At 40.0% G+C, this 27,248-nt stretch overlaps 2 protein-coding genes across 4 annotated transcripts in view; both read right to left on the bottom strand.

The window, feature by feature from the left end:
* Positions 1 to 7,911, bottom strand: part of tars2 (threonyl-tRNA synthetase 2, mitochondrial) — a 23,344-nt gene extending 15,433 nt beyond the window's left edge. The window contains exons 1-7 of one of the 3 annotated variants that reach the window (XM_079469706.1): positions 6,634 to 7,911; positions 2,144 to 2,340; positions 1,948 to 2,062; positions 1,694 to 1,815; positions 1,435 to 1,543; positions 1,203 to 1,267; positions 303 to 381 (exon numbers count right to left, since the gene is read on the bottom strand). In XM_079469706.1, the coding sequence (XP_079325832.1) occupies positions 303 to 381; positions 1,203 to 1,267; positions 1,435 to 1,543; positions 1,694 to 1,815; positions 1,948 to 2,062; positions 2,144 to 2,178 (525 nt within the window). In that variant the 5' untranslated portion in view covers positions 2,179 to 2,340; positions 6,634 to 7,911. Of the gene's footprint in view, positions 1 to 302; positions 382 to 1,202; positions 1,268 to 1,434; positions 1,544 to 1,693; positions 1,816 to 1,947; positions 2,063 to 2,143; positions 2,341 to 3,996; positions 4,291 to 6,633 lie in introns of those variants that run through there. The other 2 variants (XM_079469704.1, XM_079469705.1) reach the window with 2 other exon arrangements.
* Positions 5,618 to 27,248, bottom strand: rprd2b (regulation of nuclear pre-mRNA domain containing 2b). The gene is made up of 10 exons (XM_079469703.1): positions 26,952 to 27,248; positions 11,924 to 12,053; positions 11,391 to 11,557; positions 11,097 to 11,149; positions 10,881 to 11,007; positions 10,626 to 10,801; positions 10,083 to 10,359; positions 9,481 to 9,756; positions 9,077 to 9,277; positions 5,618 to 8,819 (listed from the first exon to the last, which is right to left on the bottom strand). Exons 1-10 carry the CDS (start codon positions 27,151 to 27,153, stop codon positions 6,889 to 6,891), a joined length of 3,540 nt encoding a protein of 1,179 aa, XP_079325829.1. The 5' UTR covers positions 27,154 to 27,248; the 3' UTR covers positions 5,618 to 6,888.

The following is a 27,248-nucleotide window of genomic DNA, read 5'->3' as shown; positions in this document are numbered from 1 at the left end:
TCGTATCATTGTGTCATAATCATAAAAAATATGATGGGTTGTGAAAAGGGAACAGAGAGTGTTAAAGGAGAAGAGAAAAATGTAACACTGCGTGTGGGAAACAGTGGAAAAATGCAGAGGAAATCGTGCGACAGGAATATAAACACTGTTACACCGTTTCCATGAAGACATAGTGAATGAGGATGTGACCATACTCTGTCACGCTATACAAACCACATCAACACAACAAACACATTCAGCTAAACCAAACAGGATGACCAACACAAGAATGGCATTAGGACCCAGCAAACACAGAGTGTTACCTGCAGCATCTTAAAGGCCTTCAGGAAACCTGTGTGTGGAAGGAGGACACCTGAACACAGACCAATAATGTCCCCACACCTGAGAGAGAGAGATAGCAAGAAAGAGAGCGAGAGAAAGAGAGAGCGAGCGAGCGAGAGAAAGAGAGAGCGAGCGAGAGCGAGACTCATTAGATTTCCCTCATTAAATGCAAACATATAAAACTAAGCAAAGAATCTTTCATAGAAAGATATACAATATATAAATATTTTATAGAAAAGTCTTACGGGTTTGAAAGAAAAGTGGTAAGTAAAAATAATGGTAAGTAAAAAGTATGACATCACCACCATTTAACTATTTAAAGGGACAGTTCACACAAATATACAAATTCTGTCATCATGTACTCACCATCGAGCTGTTGCAAATCTGTATTTATTTATTTGTTCCAATGTACAAAGAGAAAGATATTTGGAAGAATGCTTGTAACCATACAGTTCTTGGCCACCATTGACTACCATAGTAGAAAATAATACAATGGTGGTCAAAAGTGCCCTAAAACGGTTTGCTTTCTTACATTCTTGAAAATATCTTCTTTCTGTGTCCAACAGCACAAAGACATTTATAAAGCAAATTTACCTTCTATGGTAGTCAATGGTGGCCAAACATTTTTTTCAAGAAATTTTTGTCGATTTGGAACAACTCGAGGGCGAGTAAATGATGACAGAATATTCATTCTTGGGTGAACTGTTCCTTAGGGATTGCAGGATAGTTTTAAATGGGCGGAGCTTGCAAGTGCGTTGTCGTGAATAAAATCCAGACAGTACGATTAGACATGTACACTCCATTTTGCAGATATCTTTATCCAAAAAAAATATCAAACCCATGACCTTGGTGATGTCACTAACACATATAAACAAAAAGACCTGTAGAGAGTGACTGTGTTTCCCGTCATCTGTTCTTCAGCCAGCTGGAGTCTGACGGCGCTGCCCTTAAACCACACAAAACACACTTTTTTGAAATCACTTACCTTATTAATCTATAATCTGTATTAATAAATCTAAGAACAAACCCAACACAGAAAAAGTACAAAATCAAACAAGAAAAATGTTCACATCTTATAAGACAAGCCATTGGTTGGTTGGCAGGCAGGCTGACCTGGAAAATCTCCCTCAGCTCCTGTACAGTGACCTCAAGCTTTGTGATGGGCATCTTCACAGCTGCCATCTCTTTACACCTCTGTTCCACCTCCATCAGAGACAGATCACTAGCAGAGAAACGACTATCAATTTAGCAGGTGCTTTTATGCGACTTACAAAGAAGGGAGCATTTAAAAATTTGCCCATTTAAACAGACCAAGAATAAACAACATTACAGACTCTTGAGTCACACGTCAATGGTTGGAGAGGGTGTTTACTTCTTCTGGAGCAGATAATCACAGTAGAGTCCAGTGTCTGATGTTCCCTCACGACACACTTCAGCATTCAAGTGATTCTCCATCACGCTGGCTAAAACACACGCTCCTGTCTGCCACACCACCTACAGCAGAGCACATAAACACTTACAGACGCTCTCAGGGAATCAGGTTTAGTTCATAAATACCAGTACGTTTCATAGTACAAACTCTGTGAAAAGATCACGGCTTGACAACAAAATCGAACAATGTCGTACCTGTCTCCCTTCTATTGAGTCAAAGCCCAGCAATTGCAGTTCACAGTCCGCCACAAGAGGGCGACCAAGCTCCCACAACTCCCCATTCACTCTGCCCACAACTGCACCTTTAATTCTGTAAAAAGAAACAGATTGTTTCATAACAAACAGTCTAAAGCACTTCATCATACAGATGAGTTTGAGCTCATGTCCTTACCGTTGATTCCGGGCAATCTGTAATGGTGTTGTCATCCCCGCTGACCCTTTCACGTTTTTTCCATCAGCCAATCGGATAATCACATCTTGGCCAGGTGCTTTGGAATCTCTGGAAGCAGCTTCAGTTATCGCCACATGTCGCTCACATAAAGACTTGAAAAGCCGTAACCGTTCTGCGATGCAGGCAGATGGCTGCAGCTGGAATACACAGAAGATAAGTGTGAGACTGCAAACTAGAGATTAATCACTGTGCAAATGAAAACACATTGGCCCGGTTTCACAGACACGGCTTAGTTTACTCCAGGACTATGCCTTAGTTGAGTTAAGATTTGACTCTGTTATAAAAATGCCTTTGAAGAATGCACTACTAGTGTGCAACTTGAGACAGAACAATGACACTGATATATTTTTAAGATTTTCTAGGCAAGTTATATTGAGTTATGACAGGTCACACATTCATTTTAGTCTGGGACTAGCCTCAAACCTTGTCTGTGAAACCGGGCCGTGGGCTCAGTTTCACAGAGTGTAGCTTAAGCCAGGACTATGTCTTTGTTCAATAAGAATATTTAATTAGCTTCTATAAAATTCCTTAGTAAACGTCACTAGTGTGGATCTTCACACAAAACCATAACATATTTTAAGATTCAGTTAAGACAGCTCAGACTTGCATTTAAGTCTAGGACTAGGCTCAAGCTTTGTGTGTGAAACCGGGCAATGAAGCTGATACATAAATTGTGTAAACCGTTGGAGTATCAACCCTGTTATGCCTACCAAATTTAAAAGATAAATGTGCGGAAAATTTTAAATATAACTCAGAAACCGTATTAAATTTGCCAGTCTCAAAACCACAGGAGAATTAAAATGCTAATTTATTTGCAAAAACAACCGTAACTCCTTTACTGGCAATTGTTTTAATGTTATAATGTTTTTATTGTTAGTAAGATGTATTTTTTGGGAGTCGTTATTACTTAAAAAAACCTAACCGGTTTGATTTATATCACTTGCAATATACCACAAAAAAATATGATTTTTGAAAGTTTTTATAAATCGAGTTATCCGTTTTTACAATTGAACTCTTCATATACCGCTTAGATTTTTGTAAATGTTTTTGTTAAAAAAATTCATTACTTTGTATTTGTGAAGTTCCTGAATAGAATACAAATATTTACCACTACTAGTTATATTACAGTAAACTCATAGAGAAATGAATAGAGCATTTTGTCTATTCACTTCCAGTCAAAAGTCTAGACACCCACTTATTGCTTTTTATTACTATTATTCTCAACTGTATAAAATAGTAAAGTCATTCATTCATGATTAAATAAAAGATGGACGTGTGGGAATTATGTGCATTATTTTTAATAGTGTTTAAACTCTCCGTGTAAATATTGTTGACTGCTAAATATTAAGAAATATATGGATATTATATAAAATATAACAACTACTATAACAATTACAGGTATACATAATTTATATTGGTGAACAAAAATATATTTCTAGAACTTTAGCATTAGACAAGTCACAAGTTCAAACGCGACAGTAAGTGTTAGTAGTCAAATAAACACAAGAGTGAAACTACACACACACGATTGCTAGAAAAAATGTAACTCTGTAAGACAGTTGCAGTATCCAGGACTTCATGACAATTTGTATACATGACATATACGCCATTACTCTTATATCATGTGTGATACAAAACACTCAATGTCGATCACATAAGAAATGTTTCCGCATAGCGCCGACACTCCAGACTGTGCGGTCAGTGTCACAGCATCACATTACGGCTGCCGCATGTTACAGCATCTGACATTCACACACATAAAAGCTCATGTTAAGTACAGAATCCGCGCAGACCTCGCTGCTGTACCGTCTGCTGCTCCGAACCGCTTCCCTCACTGCCGCCTGACACAATGGCCATCTCAACAACAAAGCTAACACCATTTTACACTCAAAGACGGTCCATCATTTCTCCTCAAAACATTAAATGTTATCCACGCTCAGAGCGCCGCCATTTTACCGGAACTAGTACATCACGACGGAGCAGGATTCGCGGAGAATCATGTGACGAGTCGGAACCAACCAATGACATAGGACGCCAATAGAACGTCACGCGCAACTCCCTTAAACCATCCACTGACACCTAAACGCGCTGGATGTCCCCTACACAATCCATATTAACCACAACACGTTTACCCTTAAAACGGTGGCTGTTTATCAACGATTGAGTGAATGTAGGCGGAGTAACACGTCCATTTATAATGTTGTTCTTTACACACATCTGACTGGAAGAGACTGTTCTGCGGTTGAGCTGGAAACGGTACTACACGAACACACAAAATGCACACAATTCGAGCATATACACAACACACACGTCTGTGTAACGTTAACATAACGCGCTTCATCGGACTTCAAATACTACAAGTTAAGTGTCTGCAAGGAAACGTCATTTCCACATTTAGATGATTAGTAAAATGTTTGTGAATGACAAAATATGTCAGTCGAACAGGTAAAACTCAGCATGTATACAATAAAGGGTCATCTTGATTTGGGGCTGAGGAGAATATAATCAGTCTCTATTTGAAGATCTAGAGGTTGACAACATGTTCACACATGTGCAACTCTTATATCAGTGCAAGTCAGATACTGTATACAATACAGCATCTAGTTCTATATAACAATTGTTAGGTTATATTCAGGGTTGACACAGAAAGTGAGAGACACATTTGTGATCTGATGTAGATATGCAGGCATTGGGACGTTTAGATTGACACATCCAACAATTTAAAATAAGAGGCCAATATAAGAACTGTAAACGTAATTCACATCATGGAGGTTAGTGTTGTACATAGTATTTCTTCAATATAGAGGAATAGCAAAAATAAAAAAGTAGCACTTGCAGTTGTTAAAGATGTGATTGTTTAGTATCATTATTACACAGCTTACCATCAACCCCATACACCAAACCAAAGTCTACCAAAGTGTGTATTTCCTAAGAAGAGGTTCAAATCATTTTAACGTTGAGGTTAACGTTCTCTTTACTTTTTACCAGCCATTATGGCGTTGTAAAAATCGGTTGTATGTGAAACATTGCATTGTTGCAGAACCAAGAATAGTGGCTTCTTATTAAGGTTTGGTATTCTTTTCCAGTCTTATTTTCATTAAGCATTACAAAATCCACATTTGTCAGATGGGTTGAACACTAACCTGAGGTGAGATTATAGTGACCACTGTTACACTTCTGCCATAATAGATAATGTAACATTAAAGCATTTGTCAGATTCATTCTGAATGTTTGTGATAAACACGCAATAACACAAATAAGGGTAAATAAGTGTAAAGGTCTTCTAAATGCTCCTTGTGAAGAACCCTCTAAAGTGAATGCGAATGTATAAAAGACGACACCATACCATGCTCCTTAAATATTCAACGTTTCAGCATTTCAAGAAAAGAACTAGTTTTTCTTACACAATGCATAAGCACTACAACAATGTACAGTTTATATTCACAATTAGATTGCGACAAGTCACGCTTTTACTTAATAGCAGTGTATCTACATTGCAGGATGTTCTGTGCTATAGCTTTACAAACATTGCAAAGGTGACATCACAATCTGAGATGCAATCCATGGTAGTGTCACTCTTGTGTCTAGAACACTCACAAACTCACAATTTGAATCATCTGAACATGATGTTTTACACGTATTGTCTTAAATTGAAGAATGGGCCGATTTGAAATTTGAAAAAAGAAATAAACAGTCAGAGACAGTGCAGAAAATGAATGAACGAAACCAAACACAACTTCCTCAACTACCAAATGAAGCTATTTCAAGCTGTTTGTTAACATATGAAACACATCAAACTTAACAGGAGAACATTAAATAAAAAAAGGTACATTTGTTCTTGAATAAAGCATGACACCACCTGTACAAGATAGTCGTCTTCCTTTCGTTCACGTTTCCCATCACAATGCTTTTATTAATAAGAATACATGGAAGAACTCTATTGAAAATAAAATGCACGATGACTTTTGAAAAGCACTTTGAACAAGTGAGTGGCTATGCGATTAGTATTTGAACTTTAACTGTAAGGAAATTGTGCCAAACTCTTCACATATTGGTGAAGGCTGACGAAGTGGCTGCAAGAAGCATAAAGGTCACTACAAGCCATTCTAGTTGCCCAGTTACTGTATTTAGTCTACGACAATAATTTAATCACTCAAGAAAAAAAAGAGAATTCACTGGCTCACAGTGATTGTAACAGAGGAAGACGAAGTCCTCTGTGACCTATCAACAGCAGAAAAGTGTTTGACATTGGAAACAACGTAAAATTAAATGTTATAGGGTGAGAAAGTAAAGGAAAAACAGTTATTGGAAGGATAGGACTAGATACACATTTCTATTTACAAATTGTCAGTTGTTCTGACCATACACACTCATGCAAACCACATTCATTCTCACGAATTACACCAAGTGGACCTGAACAAGACAACCACCTTTTTTCCTTCATATTCCACAGATGTTTCTGGATCTTCGTATTCTCCTCCTAGTTCATCCCTAGACTACTTGAAATCGTTGCTTCCTCTTACAGGGGAAGTGCTGTAACATGTGGCTGCTCTTGGGCATGGCGTCTTGGTGCATATCTATGTACATGCGGTATAAGTCTCACTCTGCAATCCGCAGGTGATGCTAGCTTGTACTGCACTACCAATGCCAGGTTGCGGAGAGTGTTTAGCACTCATTCTAAGCCACTAATAACGAGGGGGCATGAATGGTCTTTTGGGTGTGTTAAAAGGGCCTCCATCGAGACCGGCAGCGGGGCGCTTTGCACCCGTCAGTAGGGAATCACGATTAAGGGAAGATGGTGGCCCTCTGGAAAAGTGAGGAGACCGAAACGTGCGATGCTGGTTTGGGAAGTGGAGAAAGGGCTGAGGAGAGGATGGGCGGCGGGGTCTCTGATTTGAGGAGTTGACAGATTGGCGGCTGGCGATAGACAGGAGAGGACGTGGTTCTCCAGCTGGACAGGGAAGAGTAGGTGTGGTTGGGGTAGAGGGTGACGGTGGGGTGGGGCCCTCTCGAATTCTGCCCAAGAGTGGTGGGGGAACTCCAGGGGTTCCAGGCCGATGAAGAGGTGGGGCGTGGTGCAGGGCAAACTGCTCTTTCACTGTACCTGGCCGAGGGGGTTCACCTAGTAAGGAAGTGAGTTGGGACTTGTTTCCCCTTGGAAGGGCACAACCACTACTGCCAACCCCACGCTCCACTCCATCTTGACGGAGATTAGGGGGTGGAAAAGGTAGAACGCGATCTATGGGTACAAGGATGCCTCCGACCATGACGGTGGAGGTTGGGGAGAGGGGGAAGTCTCTGGCAGGGGGTGGGGCTTGTGGAATGGGTGGTAGTGGGGGTGGTGGTATAAGAGAATTGGAAGGGGAGGAAAAGAATGGAGGGGGAGGGTGGTGCTGATGAATGGCATGAGTAAGAGGAGGTCGGATAGGCTCCTCATTAGCATACGGCGGAGGTGGGTACTGTAACGAAGGTGGAAGATGAGCTGGAGGAGGTGGATGGGGAGGAAGAGGAGGGGCCAATCTTAACTCTTCTGAATTCTCAGAGCTATGGCTGTCAGATTGATGTGGAGGTGGTGCTTCCATAAACTCCTCCTCTTCATACCAGGCCCCACCTACTCTAGCACCAGAACTGCTCCCTCTCCTCAAGCCTCTTCCAGTCACGCGAATGCTTTCCACCGTTTGGATGCGGTTGCCATAATCGAGGGTCTCGATGGGCGCCCCCTCATTGGAGGTTGTAGAAACAAGAGTCTCAATGCGATGGTAGGGCTCTCCATTATTAGCGGAGGTTTTTGTCTCCGTACTATCCTTACCACCAGTTGGTTTGCGGGAAGTTGCACTTTTCCCTCTAGAACCGTCCGTCTTTCCCTTTAATTTCTGATCTTGCATCGCGGAAGCTGATGTAACGTTCTGTCCCGCTATTTTTCTCTTCATCACTTCTTCCTGTTTGGTTTTGGTCATGGCCTTAACTGGTTTAGCAGCATTTGGGCTGAAGACGGCAAGTCTGGAAGATGGTGGTGTGCGGTAATCCCTGTCTTTCCGCTCATTCTCTCCCAAAACGTCTCGTGGAGTGATAACAGCATCCCAGGGATCATTGTGATATGCAGTAGGTGAAAGATTTTGACCTCCAGGTAACCCTGCACTTTCAGGGTCACTGAGGACATGAGGTGTATCCATGATTTCATCCTGGGTAGGGGTGCTACCGCTTTCATCTCGGACAGGGGTGCCATCAAGGTTATCTCCACCGACAAGAAGTGGGCTATTGCTTCCCACATCATCCAGGCCAAGAGCGCCAAAACCTGGATTTCCCTGAAGGAAACTGTTGATCTTAGACTCCAAGCTGGGCACTGCTGGAGCAGAAACGGCAGCCTCTCTTGCACTTTGTGCCTCCTTTTCTTTCCTTTCTTTTTCTCGCTCCTTTTCTTTCATCATCTCCCACTCTTTAGCTTTCTCTTGCTCAGACTCTAGCTTGAAGTTGTTGCCAATGGGTTTCGGTTTTGTTGGGGAGGTCACTGTTGGAGCAACAGTTAAAGTGGATGACGAGGATGTGGATGAAGAGGGGAGGGTGTCTGTAGTGCTGAGAGAGCCAGAACGAGCTGAGGAAAGGAGAGAAGATAAACCTGCAAGAGAGATGTAACATATCAAAAAGTTTGTTTAAAAAAATTCAGCACACGGCTGTTTAACAAGTAAAAGTTTGTGTTCTATTACTCAATTTCGAAATTCTTTGGAATCAAAACTATTGTGGTTGCCTTCCTGGCAATCTTCCTGACTGGTACTTTCTAGACAAACCGGTACAGCTCCTCTTTACCCAAATGTAGCTCATTTGAATCGGGCATGTGTTGGCTTCAGTTAACCATGTACCAGTAATGTGTCCTACCCTGCCGGTTAGAGCTGTGAGTCTGTGATTTAGCTAGAACATTCAAGATGTTCCCGGGGGAGATGTCCACTTTGGACAGGATGCTGGCCAGAGGGTTGGATGAGGGAACGCCACCAGGGGTTGAAGGAGCTTTTGAGGATGACACATAGCTGGATGGTGTAGTGGGTGTACCAGGGGAAGGACGAGACACAGGACTGACACCTGAGTCAGAAAAATATAAAAACACATGAGTAGCTTTAATGGCAACAGACACAACAGTAAGATCCCTTGGAACCCAAAGTATTTGTTGCACAAGTTTTAAACAAAGCTTTTATAAATCAAATAAAAAAAAGATAAAATGTAATATACTTTCAATTAGTTGCACAATACTTGGAATATACAAAAAACTGCCATGGAAAACTCACCTGTGGTCTTCATTGCATTGGAGAGGGAGCTCAGAATGGAGCTGATCTTGCCCAGATCCACGTTGGCAAGGTTTACCTGCAAGGGGGAGGGGCTGACCACAGGGGCAGGCCCAGGTGTGTTGAGTGTGGTATTTACAGGCGAAGTCTGATTGGTTGCAGACCCAGATACTGTCTTTGTTGGAGTTACCAAAGTTTTTGGTGGTTTGGAAGTGGCGACTGGAGAGCTTTTGGCTGCTGCCACAATTGTCTTGGACAATTTCTCCTTCCTCCCATCCACTAGACAACAAAAAGTATACAATTAAACATTACATTTTTATTTTATAACCTCACAATTTAAGTGGTCTGAGTGAGCAAGACTAAAACAGAGAAATACTGGTAAACGAAACCCTTCGACACTCCCAAACAAATCTATAAAGAAAAATGGAATTACAAGAGTCACGACATATTTTAGACCTTGCATTTGTGGAATGACTTCCCTTAAACCATCCTGAGGGAACAGAAAGTTCTTTGTATCTGTAAATTACCCAGAGATCGAATGAAAAATAAGTAGCAGTACTTTAGTTTTCCTACACATCCCATGTGCTGTCTCTCAAAAATCATACCAGTGTTTGCCGTTGTTTCCTCCTCCTCAGACATGTCCATGTCCTCGATGTCTCTATTGTCTTTTTGCTGCTCCAACCCTCTTTCTCCCTCTCCGACCCCGGTACCCACGCTGCTCCTGGAGCTCAAGCCGTGGAAGGGCGACTCAGAGCCAGTAGGAGAGGGGGCGTCCTCAGAGGGAGATGGGATGGGAGAGTCATCCAGACTGGGCAGAGTGGCCTTTAGAGCGTCTAGTTTACGCTTCAGACTAGAAACACGATTGCCGTAAGCCTTATAAGCCTATAAGAAGCAGTGAGAGGTTAGTGGGAATCTAAATAAACGTTATATACGATATGTTCATTCAATTATAGCACTAATTAAGGCTATATGTTGTTTTCATAAGAAACGTGCTATTACTTTTCAAAACCATCAGACTGGACAATAAATTAGTAAAAAAAAACATATTATCAATCAATATTTATTCCAATTTCCATTTAATTTACCTTGAGGGATTCCATTAACAAAGTAGTAAGACATTTAAGAAAAAAAGTTAGAGGCCGACTCACATTGGCAACTACTTTAACTTCTTTATACTGCATTTCATAAAAGATGTCTGCGTTTCCCAAAGCATCCAGCAGCGAGGGTCCTGCCTTCACCTGACCCTCAAGGAACGTCACGAATTCCTGTAGTTTTGAACTTCCCTCCTCAAAGTCTTTTGAGAACTTATTGCCTCCGGCTTTATCTGTGGGAGAGAGAACACACTTGCTTTTCCCCATCCACTCTTCAGGCAGTTAAAAAATGTTGCTCAAATGACAAGTTACCTTTCAATCTCTTCAGGGCCTCGGTGCTGCAGACGTCCACTCGGAGAGCAGCTAACTGTTTCTCTCTCAAATCACTCTCCTCCAGTGAACGCTTGTATAATGCTAAATGCTCTATAAAGTCATGCGGCTGATAGACAACAGATTATTTTATTACATTAATAATAACTTTAAAAAATGGAGGTGACAAAAGTGGAAACAGGAGAGACAATGACTTACAACAAACTCTGCAACAATCTTCGATTTCAAGGCAGTTTTGGGGTTCACTGGAGCTGGAAAAAGGAAGACAGAACAAGGTTCCAGGCATACTTCTTTTGAGTTTGGTGCCTTGTATGTTTGTAGTATACAGGGGTTTGGATCAACATGGGAAAGTTAATAGCACCAGAATACTCATTTGGGCTGGACTATTTGTTTTAATTCCCTAAAGGAAATCGTAAGGTACAGACTAAAGTCAAGAAGGGCTTTTAAAGCTCAGCTAAACTGAAACTGGATGTGTGTAGGTCAGAAACTAACCAGGAGAAGGCTGCTCTTTCTCCTTTTCTTTCTCTTTTTCCTTTTCCCTCACTTTCTCCTTCTTCTGTAGGTTGGTCTTCAGCTCAGAGATCAACTCCTCAGGATAAACGTTCCTCTCCTGCCAAATGCTGAAGATCCTGTCCACTGACTTACACACTTTTGCATCCCTACAAAACAAACACAGAAGCTGCGACTGAATTTGGTCTCTTGTTCTCTCATTCACTATTCCCTTTATAGCAAATGCTAAATAGTCCACTATATTGGGAAAAGGTGAATGAAAATTAGTGAACAATTTCGAACACTGACGTAATGTATCCCGCTTCTGACAGTACACCATCGGATGTATATCAAAATCAGAATGCATTGTGGGTAATAAAGCAGTGAACAAATGTAGGGAACGAGTTGTTTACTCAGAATTCACACCCGATATAGTGCGCTATATAGGAGATGGGGGCAAACTCAGACAGCCAGAGTAAGGCGAGAGTCGAAAGCTCTGCGTTAATCACATTCAATCACACTTGTAATTCACTCACTTGACCAACAGGGCGGCGTCGGGCAGAACTTCAGCGAAGGTGGTTCTGTAAATGATGGCGTTTTTCCTCTTGCAGTTCTGAATGACATCATTAGCAAGGTAGAAGAGATTCAGTCTGTGACTGGCGTCCGCTGCAATGAGAAGACAAGAGTATACTGAGTATTCATGGTAACTACACAAAGCTTCATTTTTTACTGAATGACACATTTCTGCTATTGTGCAGCTGTATTAAAATTGAGTATGTATTTGTATTTAAAGGGTAAAAGAAAAGGGAAACATAGCTGGAACGGTCTCCGTATGAAGAGTAACTGAACTCAAGGGATGGGATTTTTCTAATATTTGCAGGGATCCTTGTAAAAGTAATCCCTTATGACTTAAATGAACATGAACAAGGACAGTCGCGCTCGGTTTAAAGTTTTGTAGCACAGGCAAAACAGTTGACGCAAAAATGTCTCCTGTCAAAAAATGCAAGTGCAGCTCATCACTTGAGAAGGCAGGTAACTGATAAATGACATACAGATGAATACTTTTTTGTTAAGCTAAATTTGTTTACATTTTTCAAAGTTCTTTGTTTTTTTATTGTTTTACTATACAATAGTGGTATATTTGTTCTCAATAAATACTGTAGTATACTATGGTATTTATTTAGTGAACTACGGTAAAACTCCAGGATACTACAGTGTTTACTACCAGGGCACTGCAATTTTCTATAGCAAACAATATGGTGTTCAATTTAACGGGACTTTTAGTTTGACGGGTACTCGGAAAGACGCTTGTGTATACTGTGTGCTTAACGATAGCTTTGGTAAAATGCTTGTGAAATAAACTCTCAGAGCAACTGTGGAGATGAAATGCAGGATTGAGGATTATATCCTCATATAATTCACATGTGTCAAAGTGCTCTCCTGAACGCGTACCATATACTGACAAACCAGAGGAGAATATATGGATTAAAGTCGTCATTTTGGTTCGTTTTCCGAACAAAGTAATCTAGTTGCTTCCAAAGAATTCTACTGAGCCACTATGAGCTGATGGAACACTTTAACAATGTCTTTAGTACTTTTTTGGACCTTGACAACAACTATAACCATTATGTCTATGAGGAGGCCTGGAAATCTCATGGATGTCACCTTAATATCTTCATTTGTGCTCCGAAGAGGCCGGGAGTTCTCAAAATATGTTTAATTTCACATGGGTGAATAAAAAAGTAAAATTCACACAAATTTGATTAATTGGAACTTACACTTTAATGCAGTGAAACAGGGTGATGTCACAGACAACTAGTTGTCCAATACGGTTCCATGCACACATCAAGACATAACTTTATTGTCCAAATTAAGAAAACTAGGGCAGGGCTCTAGACTGTGACCAAATGGTTGCATTTTGCGAAAATATTTCCTGCCAGTGCGACAGTCATATGACACTGCTTAAATGAATATAGTCGTTTGTTTTAGATGTAACGCTGTTTTTTTTCACATACCGTGCCTGTTTGTATCTGCTCTTTGCCCCAACTCTCTGAAATGCACATATTTTTACAAATTATTTTTACAATTCTGAAAAGCGAGGTGTGCTATGACTGGCCAACTAACCGGGGGGTAGTTATTGGTCGCAAGTGTGTGACGGAAATGTAACGCCTCTTACCATATTTTAAAAATCAGGTTCCAAAGCAATTGTACTGGTACAGGTACACCCACATTACTTGTGTAAACATTTGGGCGGTCTTACTCAAATCATACCATAATCTGACGTAGATTTGTGGGGGTGTGGTTACACGAGGCATTTCAGGCAGGTCTGGGTGAGCATTCGCTTTTAGATTGAATGCATCTTTTGTCCCGAAACTCAAATTTTTAAATTTTACATGTCTAATACATGCATGGGCAACTTATAACACACATGCGTAAGACACTCTACATTTAAATACGGAGGTAACGAAAACATTAAAATTTTTATGCATTTGGCAGACGCTTTTATCCAGAGCGACTTACATTGCATTATCCTATACATTTTGTTTCTAACCATGTGCAATCCCCTGGGATCGAACCCCCGACTCTGGCGTTGTTAACACCATGCTCTTACCACTGAGCTACAGGAAAACAGCAACACAAATTCACTTTGTTCCTTTAAAGGGCACTTCACAAATGTAAAAGTCTTTTCAGATAAAGAGACATTGTTTTCATTGCTCAACTGGGTAAGCGTATTTTAAACGGCCACATTATGAAATACAATCATGCTACCCTCTCCAGAGTTCACATATCAACGACTCTGCTTAGCCTAAACTTCATCATAACAGCTTGTAACGTAAATCAACCAATTATAATTGAGGACTGGAAGTGTTTGCTTTATTGATTTGAAATATTTACACTCCATTTATTATTTACATTCCAATTTCAATGTCCAAATATTATATTAAAAGGTATTTGTTCTGTAAAAGGGTGTACTTGCAATATTATATCATTACTTAATCAGTGGCAAAAGATATTTATAAAATGACAATAATATCGACTATCGCAATTATTTCTGATGCAATTAATCGCAAAAGCAAAAATGATTAAGTCAATCGTTTCTCCGTGCATGTGTTTTTCCATGCGCAGTTTAAAATCAAAGTGTCTCTCCATGCAGCACAATGTCGCAGTTTTAAAGTCAAACGTCTCTCTCCGTGCAGCACAAGTTGCGCAGTTTTTAAGTCATACGTGTTTTGCATGCATCTCTTCAAGCTGCACAGTTTTAAAGTTTAAAGGGGAGAGGTGTTTTAAATGACAAAATTACAGTGGCCATATCTCAGACAGTTTCTGTATATTTCATGTTAATCTTGAGTACTTACAGAATTACACAATTGTATTGCACCCTTCGAGTCTTTAGTGTGATCACATTTATAAAAGACAGATACAACTGATTGATTATTTCCGAAAACATGTGACGATTGTGGAGGGAGGGGGCCGTAACCAAAGCATGTGCGCACATATTGCCAAAAAAAACATAGATTCACAGGTCTGTGATGCCCTTAGATGTCCGGGGAATCACTGTAATGGGAAGTTGCAGGTATTGTGCACAGTTTTAATAATTCCTGCACATTTCACACGTTATAGGGGCAAGGCTCCATCATCAAAGCACACCACCGTTACAATTTCTGAACTGTATAGATCTCCGGCAGTCACATAACCTATTCTGTTTACACTGCCATCCTGGCAGGCAAGGACATCTGGGAGAATATGAAATGAATGGCACCAGCATGAGTTTCAAGGCAACAGACTTCCCTGCGCACTTTAATTCAAAAGACATAGACCTGTGCATATCGAAACTTGATAGATGTTACATAACAGATCCCTATAGTGCCCCCGGGGTGCTTTTAACGTGCATCAATAAAGGAACTGATTAATTTCTTGATCTGCAGGACCCTAATATCTACAACTGCCTCAGCAACTTCTCATTGTCCTACTCAGTGGTAAAAATAGACATGAATTTTGTAACTTTGGAGTCAGCTGGAAGGGTAAGTCAACTGTATTGTTAGCCAACTAAGGGTGCGTTTATATTATATTTGGATTGGTTTGGATGAAAGTGACAGCGCATCTTTTCTTTGGTCTGCGCCCTAAATACCGTGTTTACTGATATCAGCTATTAGCAACACTGTCCAATCTTGTGTGTAAATTATATATACAGTGTATTTAGTTGTACCGGTAAATGTAGATTAACTGGCTGTATTGCGTTTACATTACATTGAGATCCATCACAATGCGTCCTCGACTACCGCACCCATAATCGACCCTAGCTGGACTTGTTTGTTGGTAGCCACCATAGCTATATAACTGATCTTGCAGGTTAAACATTCCCAAAACACAAACTGACCCTCCATTAAAGCCATGGGTGGTGGCCAGACCAGATGGGGTTGTGTTAGGAGGCCACTGTGATTGCACAGCTGTACTATGTGAGTGCTGCTCTTATGTGTCTCGATTAGGATTTGCTAGCATAACGTCAGCATGAGAGATAGCGGTGACGTGTTGGTAGCACGTTTTATTGCAGTTAACCATTTAATCGTCTATCAGGGATTCAGAAACCTTAGTAATATGATAAAATGAATTCCCCTTTGCTTTCCCCTGCCTGTTCTGGCATCCTGGCACACAGCAGCTGTCCACATTAAAATAGTATGATTTGACAAGTCTATACAGCCTGGTTTTAAATTATTGTTTGACCACTGTCAATACCAATACTACAGCTGCTCTAGCCCGTTCCTGAATGCCTGCCAAAATGGCGGAGTTCAGATTGCGTGACGTCAACCTCCGGAGCTCTATTCAGGCATTATTTCTGTCCGAATAAATATGTCCAGAGCCACTGAATACTTGGTAACGCCTCTTATGAAGTAGCCTTAGTAGGGATGCACGATAATTTATTGGCCATATCGGTCGATTTTGGTCAATAATTATAGCCGATAAATCTAAAATTATTTCCTCTGGTTAAACTTCTTCAGCTGCACAATGCTCACAGTTAAAATACAGTACAGCATCTTTCTGTCGTGATCATTCACTTACTGCTTATTATCAAAACGATATAGTATTTATAAATGTGTATATGAAAGCATATTGTTAGAACCAAACTGTTGTCTGAATGCTTTCTTTCTTGAGACCAGTTAGGCGTTACTATAAAGAATTTGCTTCTGGAAAATATTTCTTTATAGTCACATGTATAACAGGTCTCAAAACAGTTTGATTCAAATGATATGCTTTTGTTCCTATAGTTTACACATTTATAAATGCGTCTACATACTGTACTGTACCTACATCAACAATGTTTTGCTAATAGCAGTAAGTGAATTATCGGGACAGAGAGACAGTACTGTACTGTATTTTAACTCTGAGCAGCTTGCAGCTGAAGAACTTTAACAAGAGGAAATAATTTTTGATTTATCCCTATAATATATATCGGACTCCATTTTTATTATCGGCCAATACAGATAACATAAAAAAATGTACATTTATCTATAATTTACCTATAATTTATTGTGCATCCCTAGTTTTAACAGATTTGTTCGAGCGCGGGCCTGCACAGCAAGCCCCAGGTTATTCTGCGGGTTCAACAATGTTCATTTCACAACAAGATTCAGATACAAAAAAATCAAAACCGGCTATGAGCCTCTTGCTTAGTGTCGCCGCACATGCAGGTTTCGTTATTTACTGATGTTTATTTAAATGTTTTATATGCATGTGGGTTGCTACACTCAAATATAATAATATAAATATTATTTATATAAAAAATATATACAGTGGGTACGGAAAGTATTCAGACCACCTTAAATTTTTCACTCTTTGTTTTATTGCAGCCATTTGCTAAATAATTTAAGTTCTTTTTTTTCCTCATTAATGTACACACAGCACCCCATATTGACAGAAAAACACAGAATTGTTGACATTTTTGCAGATTTATTAAAAAAGAAAAACTGAAATATCACATTGTGCTAAGTATTCAGACCCTTTGCTCAGTATTTAGTAGAAGCAGCCTTTTGATTTAATACAGCCGTGAGTCTTTTTGGGAAAGATGCAACAAGTTTTTCACACCTGGATTTGGGGATCCTCTGTCATTTAGGGCTGTGCAATTAATCGCAATCGCAAAAAAATTGCGATTTGAGCACATGCGATTTCTAAACCGCACAAAGCTGCGATTTTATTAATTAATTTATAACTCAGAATACTAAAACTGTGTTGTGCGCATGTTTAAGAGCTCACTCTGCGAACTGTGCAAAATACGAAAAAGCTGAGAGGGACAAGAACAGAATAGGCGAACGGGAGGAATCGATATAAAATATGGATGCAGGTCAGAATAAAAATGATTTGCTGTCAAAAAGAAATTCAACATCAGTCCTATGGGAGTATTTTGGATTTAAGGAGAGAAGATGTGTCAGAGAGCAAGGTAATCTGCAAGACCTGTGAAATGATTATTGCAACGAAACGTGGCAATACAACAAACCTGTTCCAACACTTAAAACAGCGGCATAAAAAACTATATGATCAATGCATGTCAACAAAGTCTGTCGAACCTAACAAAAGCACACACCAAAGCCAGGCTGAACAAGTATCCATCGTTGAAGCATTTGCAGGCGTAACGCCTTATGAGAAAGGCTCAAAACGCCACAAAGAAATAACCGAAGCGATCACTTATCACATTTGCAAAAACATGATGCCTGCGTACATCGTCAGTAAAGACCGTTTCCGAAGATAGATAAAAAACATTCGACAAAATATACCAGCTGCCCTCGCGCACTCATTTCACATGAGTTGTTATTCCCGAAATGTATGAGCAGTAGCGGTTTTAGGCACGGGCGAACCGGGCAATCGCCCGGGCGGAATTCTTTCATGTCACATGGGGGGCGGCACCGGCACGAGCAGTAAAAGAAAACTCCGGAGCGTTTTGAACAAGCGTTAAGCGCGAGTGATTTACATGTAAAGTCAATGCAAAGACGCGATGACCTACTTGCGCGAATGAGGTGAATTGAGCATTCGCGTTTTCCGCGCGAGTTGCAAAATCTGAACATTTGCTAATCAGGAGCTTGCTCTAGTAGTGCCGTGATTATTTACATTTACATTTCGTCATTTAGCAGACGCTTTTATCCAAAGCGACATACAAAGAGTTCGGGGAGCAATAAGCGATAGCGATTGTATGTCATACAAAGAGCATATACAAAGTTACTAGTTTCAACAAAAGCTAGACCACTACTTGTTGAGAGAACATTTTTTTTTATTTTTATTTTGTCTGTCAGGTATTCGCCGAAGATGTGCGTTATTTGGAAGAAATTATTATGATTTAGCGAGCGGCAGAAGCCCCTCCCATGACGCGAATTCAATTAGTGGGCTAAAGTCAGTCACACACCACCTCGACTTTCTTCCAAATATCGCACATTTTATCCATAATGTAATGAATACAGGCCTATAGTTCCTGCACATTTTTGTTTTTCTGAATTGTGTGAAATGGCTAATAAAAAATAAGTAATACAAAACGATTATGGCTGTGACTCGTTTCCTGAGTGACAGTGTTTGGGGGCGAGGGGAAATCTGTTGATTGTCGAGTGCCAAATAAACAGAGATGGACAGGAAAAGGTCAAAGCCATCAGGTGCACAAAAAAAAAACAGATTTGTGCAATTGAGAAATATAATTTTCTCTTTCACCTATGTTGTTATAAAAAATTTGACGGTTTGTCTTAATTTTGTGTGTGTGTTCTATTTTTAGCGCTTAAAGGTGTTCAATGTAGAACCGCCATTGTGTATGAGAAATGTAAGGCAGACGTTGAATGCGAACTTAAGCAGGTAAACATGCCAATACCACAGATATGTGGTCCAGCAGAACGATGGAGCCGTATATGAGCTTAACGGTGCATTATATTAATGACAACTTTGAAATGGAAAGTCGATGCTTGCAAACAGCATTCTTTCCAGAAGACCACACTTTTGTGACAAGTTTATTTTAGGAATTTATGTAAGTTAACCAGAATTTATTTTATGTTGTCTGTTTTAAAGACATTTATTTAAAGTTCTAGTACTGTTAATACTATGTTATTCCACTGTGGAATGTTTTGTTATGCTCTTCTGGTACAATTAGAATGTTACATGCTTGAAAAAGTAAAACAATTACCAAAATCGCAAATAAAATCGCAATTGCAATATTGCTTATAAAAATCGCAATGTGATTATTTTTTCCATATTGCACAGCCCTACTGTCATTCCTCCTTGCAGATCATCTCCAGTTCTGTCAGGTTGGATGGTAAACGTTGGTGGACAGCCATTTTCAGGTCTCTCCAGTGATGCTCAATTGGGTTTAATTCAGTGCTCTGGCTGGGCCATTCAAGAACAGTCACAGAGTTGTTGTGAAGCCTCCCCCTCGTTATTTTAGCTGTGTGCTTAGGGTCATTGTCTTCCATTTAAGGATTATGGAGGCCACTGTGCTCTTAAGAACCTTAAGTGCAGCAGACATGTTTTTGTAACCTTGGCCAGATCTGTGCCTTGCCACAATTCTGTCTCTGAGCTCTTCAGGCAGTTCCTTCGACCTCATTTTCTCTGACATGCACTGTGAGCTGTAAGGTCTTATATAGACAGGTGTGTGGCTTTCCTAATCAAGTCGAATCAGTATAATCAAACACAGCTGGACTCAAATGAAGCTGTAGAACCATCTCAAGGATGATCAGAAGAAATGACCAGCACCTGAGTTAAATATATGAGTGTCACAGCAAAGGGACCATGAATACTTAGGACCATGTGATATTTCAGTTTTTCTTTTTTAATAAATCTGCAAAAATGTCAACAATTCCGTGTTTTTCTGTCAATACGGGGTGCTGTGTGTACATTATTGAGGAAAAAAAAGAACTTAAATGATTTTAGAAAATGGCTGCAATATAACAAAGAATAAAAAATTAAAGGGGTCTAAATACAGTAGCCGTCACAGTCCTACTAAGGAGTCTATTACTGTATGTTATGAATTAATTTTATTCAGAATATACTGCAGTACACAAGCATTTATTGCATGAGAGCTGCTCGTTCAGAGTTTTATATTTGTGTATGAAAGCTGTTTGTGATCTTTCTGAAGACATTTCTGAAGGATTGTGATGCTCATTGCACATAGCAGGATGATGTTACCTTAAAAGGCAGTTACATTAGCTTTTATTACATGTGGAAGTCTGCATGAATTTACTGCATTCTGTACGCTGCTACAGGGCACTGAGGGCAGTCACTCTTTTCCTGTTTCGGTTGACTCGCCAAATCACTTCTATTTGATTTATTAATCATAGATATCGAAGGTAAATCTGTCTGTGTAATTACAATTACTTTGATTTTAAGTCACACAGCAAGTAAAACGATTGTTTTATCAGCGCATCACAGAGCTCAGAATCGTAATCTACCCCTAGTATAAATGCAAAGAAATTTTCCGTATTCATTTTACAGTTGTTTACCTTTATTTTACAATTTGCACTGCATTCAATTACATTTTAGCATTAACGGAAATGTCTGTAAAAAAAGGAAAATGTACTGGTTATTTTCTGCCGGTACTTAATACTTTTTGTAACTGGATTTTCTTTATAGTGAGGCAGCTCACAGTGAGTTATAACTGTTTCTCTAAAGGCTGTGAGGGTTCAGAGGAGGAAGGAGGATTGAAAGTGTGATATGATCGCCACCTCTGCTAACACCAACACTGTGCAAAAGGATTTAGAGAAAACCACCAAAGCTCTTTACTAAAAGCTACGAATGTTAAGAAAACAAACCACACATTTTGTGCAATTACTGCCAGTCAGTGGAGTTTGTGACTCAACATTTTTTAGTGATTATATATTGTTGACTACTGCATACTATGATTCATTTAAGTAGAAGTTTAATGTGTTCATAAAGTACAAGTTGATTTTCCAATACAATACAACGTATATTGATATAGCACATTTAATTTAAAACAACCAAAGTCGACCAAAGTGCTCTTCAGGATATGCAAGACAAAACAGTTCAATATTATTATAAGTAATAAACTATAAAAACACACACTGTAAAATGGATAAGTTTCATCATCACATACCAGGTCAAAGAATATTAAATACCAAGGTGAAGAATTTTTTTTTTTTTTATAAAAGTTGAGTCAGTTCTGATGTGGACTGGGAGACTATTCCATAACTTATGGCCAGCAACAGAAAAAGTAGTTTAAAGCTGTTCTTACGACGTACCCTGGGATTAAGCCTGAGTCAGCGGATCTGAGTGCTCGTAAACCTGATTATGAAGAGATTTATACACATACAGCAAAAATGTTAAATAAATTCTGTATTTGACAATCAGCCGATCTAAATCAAAAGAGGTGTGATGGACTCATGTTTGCACTTCCCATAAAGTAGCCGAGCCGCTTCATTCTGAACCAACTGCAAACGTGAGACTGATGTGCACCGATATACAATGAGTTGCAGTAATCCAATCGAGATGTTACAAAAGTATGCATAACCCTTCAAACTTCTTGAGAAGACATGACCATTGAAGGTCTTTGGACATGCATTCTGAAATTTTGGTATGCGTTTTTTCGCATATGGTGGTCATTTGTTCGGTGTCTCTGAATTGTCAACACGCCTCTCAAATGCTTGCTACGGATGCATATTTTATGACGGACGAAAATATTGACACAAAGTCCGGTTGTATTTATTATTTAACGTGGGGAAATTACGGACGCAAATTTCGGTCTCAATGTGCAATGGGCTTCAGGCTTGCAAGCAGTTGTCCTCTAAATGAAACCACTGCAACACCGTGGCCCGAAGGCCAACACATGTTTCTAGACGCAATATCAATTTCGCTTAATAGGACTAGGTGTTATATAATCCCACTATTTCAGCACAGTTGAATTGCCCAATAGGACATTCAAACTGTGCTGAAATAGTGGGATTATAACACCTATGATCAACTAAATCAAAGCCATAGACTTCCCAGAGTCAGAAGTTAGCATGTTATCATTCACGTGACTCAGTCCTGTATTTGATTTAAAACCACTTTCTCTAAAATTTTGGAAAGAAAAGACAAGTTTGAAAAGCTTTCACAGCCGATGAAAAGTCATGGAAGCTGTTATTTGCCCATTTGTTATCCTAATGTGTGTCGCTGCATTCTTATTACCAGCTGTGGGACTGTGATGAAAGTGAAAGTAGTTTAGCACGCAGCTCAGTCAAATGTTTACAATCTCTGAGAACCAAACACTACTCCAGCAGCTCTTCCTCTTCTCTAACTGTGTGTTCACATAGAGCGCGAATGAGGCGTCAAAAACGCGCTATTCGCGAGTAGTTTGACGCTTGAACATTTTGTGTTTACTCGCTTCATTCGCGTCATTCGCGCTATTCGCGCGTGAAAAACGCGTCATTCGCGAGTGAAATTCGCTTCACGAAAATGTTTTTACAATTTACCGGATTCTCCGACCTCCTCACTCACTTTCTTCCAAGCATGATCCTTTTTATTCCTATTTTTATGAACACGTATCATATAGCTCCGGGTGTCCACACACTGAGATGAGCGTGTCCTCCATTTTTTATTTCTGCCTCTGCTCGCTACGTCGTCTACGTCACTACTCAAGCAGGCTCCTGATTGGTTAACGCGGCGCGAATTTCCGCCAAAGTTCAGATTTTTCAACTCGCGCAATTCGCGTCATTCGCTTCATTCGCGTCATTCGCGCAATTCGCGTCATTCGCGCCGCGTCATTCGCGCTATTCGCGCCGCAAGCGCGTCTATCGCGTCTTTACATTGACTTAACATGTAAATCACTCGCGCTTGACGCCTCATTCGCGCTCGGTGTGAACACACAGTAAGGAAGGCCTTGCCCCATTTTTGGCGTATTCCTTCGGGCGGAGGTTATTAAAAGCACTCGGAATAGTGACATCATGTACCCGGGAAGTAGAGGGCTGTAGTCCGATTCCAGCCGTTCTCTGTAGTCTCGCTTGGCACTGAACTTTGAGCTTTATCAATTTGCAGGTATTGTTTATGCTCTAAAAGCAACATTACACACTAACTAAAGGTTGAAAATGCGATCGCGGGGAACGGGACCTTTAAAAAGCCTAAGAATCTCGTCTTGTTCTCATGAACCCAATCTCGTGTCTCGTCTTGTCTCGTGAGATAAGTGTCTCGTCACACCCCTACAATTGTACAATTAAAATATGCATGTGATGTTAGCTGTGATTTACATAGTCACAATGGCTTCATGATTTCCTGAAATCATATTTTTTCACTATAAAACAAAGACTTAAATTAGATATGTGAAAGGAAAGCAATTGCATCACGCTGATAATCATCCTTCCTGTCAATCCTTATCATAGCATACAGAGAAACAGTTAAAACTAGAAACACATAATTTTATAAGCTTATATTGAGCAGAGGAACACGCTCACTTTTTTGAAGATGTTTATTCTCGAGTCAGCTCCACACCGCAAGTCTCCACAAGCGCATCTGGCAATATGGACGAGGCTTGACGCACGTGCGCACCCTGTAACTCACGCCTGGCTCCGCGTTTCAAACAAATGTAAATTATATCTAACGGTTTCGCTTATTTCACTTGGATGAAATGAAACATTCAACACACACTTGTTTTTAAAATCCCAAATACTTAAAAATTTGTAAATCGTAACATGGCAAACTATTAAAATTGTGCGTATCAGTGAAGTTTAATGCAGCTGAATCTGAAATAGAGATCGATCGATATGTGTTTTTCTATAACTGATGCCAATGTTTAGAGGGCAGGGTCAGCCGATGGCCGGTTTTTAGGGCGGACATTTTGAAGTTTCCCCTTTATTTGCATGCCAAACTGTCACACTAATAATAAGTGGATGCAAAACATTTCTAATTCGATTTTCGTTTTGCCATCAGACAGCAATTATTAAACAGAGGAAATATTCATGGTTAGCATTTCAGTAGTGCCTTCATCTGCAATTCAGTCTTTAATTCCAATATTCCATACACATTAAAACAATTACACTCTAATTGAAAAAAAGTGTAAAAGAACCGAAGCTAGTGGTGCAACCGTGCAAAGGATCACAAAACTCACAGTGTGGATCATACGATGGATTTTGAGTCACGGATCTGATAATTTTACGGATCAACAAAAAAGTGGTGTAAACTACTAAAGTCAGTAACAAAACAAGTACAATTACATAAATTAGCATAGATGAACAGCCTACAATTTAAACATTTATACATCTATAAACAGTAGTATTAAGATGCAAAAATGTAAAGTTTAAAACAACACAATAATGCTTACTGCATAAGTTAAATACAAATGATTAGCAGACAGAAGCAGGTATTATAGGCTGCTGTCTTTTTAAATGAGGCCTTAAATGCTATTACATCCATTGTGGCTTCTTTATACTGTTAAACATGTAGGGCCATCAAGCTTAACATGGTCAACTTGTTAAAATGCGAGTTGGGTGCATGATGTAGTATTTCTGTGCCCGATACTGTCCGCCAACACTACAACCTGTTTTGGAAAGTTTTTTATAAGTCTGGATCCCTGTTTCAAAACCTGGAAGAGCACTACCCATGAATGAACCAGAGAGTGAACGGAAGAGCATGCCCATCATGGTGTTTCCTTCCTGGAGAAGCCGTGGTGAGCACCGCGCGTAAAAGTGTATTGTAGCTGTTTGAGCTAATAGAGCTAATAATGGCATCTAAGATGTGTGTTTTGAGATGTGAGGGAAAAAAGTCTTGTTCAGGTTTCCAAAGGACCCGGTGTAACTACAGCAGTGGCGAAAATATTTGTGTTTGTGAACGTAATTTCAAAGACGACTGTTTCTCAAACAAGTACCAGTTTTACTCTGGCTTTTCAAGTCGCTTGCAACTGAATGACGGAGCAGTGCCAACGATTAAAGTGACCGGTTTGGAGTCTGAACCTAAGCCGGTAAGTAAAACTTACGAAATTTTAGTTTTGTTAACAATCGGCGTCTCAGTGCATGCAATGTAAACAACAGAATCAAATTTGGCCCGGTGTCACGATAGCACTTAGCCATTTCAGAGTTTTAAAATAGAAACTACAAAGCGTTACTTTCTATATTATAATGTATATGAAATGACTGCTTCTTGTCAATTTGAATTGGATTTTCATTGTGTTGTAATCTTTTACGTGAGCTTTCACAAGTGATACATGTCATGGCATTGTAATGCACCCAAGACATTTACACCGTTTTAAAAACGGGTAAATACAGAAGACAACCAAAACCTTATGAATGGTGCGATTTTAAAATAGCGGCAAAGCTAACGAGGAATAACAATGTTTACCATATAGAGACGTCCATCTGTAGTTGTTGCTGCTGTGGTTCTACTACAGACTTGAGGTCCGACTCTGGATCATCCGTATTGGGGCAAATATGTTAGCAAGCAAGCTGCTGATAGTTTTCGACTACAGTCCTTAAAGTTAACTGCAAGTAAGCGAACCTTCAACCAGCTGTAGCATTATGCCAGTTCCCAACGGTTCTATGCTATTCGGTTTTTCTTGCACTGAGTGAAGCATCACTAAATGCGATGCTTCACCCTGCCGACATCTTCCCACTGAATGAAAGCAATAGTTTTCCACCAAAAGGCTAGTTTTGTCACTGAACAAAACTGCAAAAAAACTTCGTGCAGCTCAACTGGCAAAACAACGCCACGATTCTGATCAAATAAAATGTAATGTAATGTAATAAAACAACCACGACACCAAAAAGCAGTTCACACTTGAAAAATAATAGTTAATTAAAAATGATCACAACATGTCAACTTTCACAAGGTGCACCACTCCAGGGAAACCAGAAGTGTGTTGTATTTTCTGAAAACATAAGATGTGCGCATATTACACAATACTTGCATTTTGCATAAAAGCATATTCATAAACTTACAAGGCAGAACCAGAGCAATGAAGACTTTGACTAGGCTGTGAAATGCTGACCAGTTCTTGAGCTCCAAATCAAAGCATGCACCAACATTTCACACAACCTGAACTGACATGAACTTTAAAGCAAAGACATGCAACTAATCGCCTCTTGTTCTTCAAGAACACTGCAATGGTTCAAGCTGTAGTTGAGTAAACCTGACCGAATGACACTTCCTCTCTGTCATCGGTGCTCATCCGCGACCCAAACACGTTCACAACAAAAGCACAATGTCTGTTTACACTGCAGTGATCACAATCATATCACATCCCAACCGAGGACTGACCGCCAGCTGTTTATCCATGTGCGCTCATATGCGTCACTTTCTCGACCAATGTGCATTACGTTATATATCTATAGCTGTATATAGCTAAACTTTCTGAAACGCTTTCTTGAACTTAGTTTTGAATGCCAAGGCCCGCGGAATGATCCTTCATTTAATGTACAACAAATATGGCAGACAACTCTTAGTACGGTGCGCGTACACCGCAGAAACATCACACCTTCAATCGTGACATTTCTTAAACACCGTTCATTAAAACACCAAACGCATTGCCAACAGAGCAAAGTGTTTATTTGAACGTGTGCATTGTGTTCGTTCGTGTGTGTGTGTGTGTGTGTGTGTGCGTGCTCTTTAGCAACATTAGCAACTCACATTTCTTCAGCCACTTCATCCAGTAGCGCACTATGAGGCTGTGCTGTTTCTTATTCTCGATGCACCACGAGGATAATCCCTGTATGGACTCCATCGTGTTGGTTACTCCTTGAAATCGGCGGTCTAGCGATGACTCCAAAGCAGCCGAAGAGCCGCGGCCGCCGCCGTGACCACTGCTGGCCGCTCCGGGTCCAGCCGCCATCTTTCCTTCACCTTCCCCCAGAAGCTACGCACTGAATGATTTAATCACACGGCACCAGCAGAGGGCGCACATCTGCGCATACACACACGACCACC

This window comes from Barbatula barbatula (genome assembly GCF_947034865.1).
Source record: "Barbatula barbatula genome assembly, chromosome: 12".
In the NCBI taxonomy this organism is placed as follows: domain Eukaryota; kingdom Metazoa; phylum Chordata; class Actinopteri; order Cypriniformes; family Nemacheilidae; genus Barbatula; species Barbatula barbatula.
This window is presented reverse-complemented; position numbering and strand designations above follow the sequence as displayed.

Excerpts from the sequence above, each read along its gene's own strand:
- rprd2b (XM_079469703.1), bottom strand. The coding sequence starts at position 27,153 with ATGGCGGCTGGACCCGGAGCGGCCAGCAGTGGTCACGGCGGCGGCCGC. Across the intron at positions 12,054-26,951 it reads GATGAAGTGGCTGAAGAAAT|CGGACGCCAGTCACAGACTG; the intron begins GTGAGTTGCTAA and ends TTCTCATTGCAG. Across the intron at positions 8,820-9,076 it reads TCACAGCTCTAACCGGCAGG|GTTTATCTTCTCTCCTTTCC; the intron begins GTAGGACACATT and ends TCTCTCTTGCAG.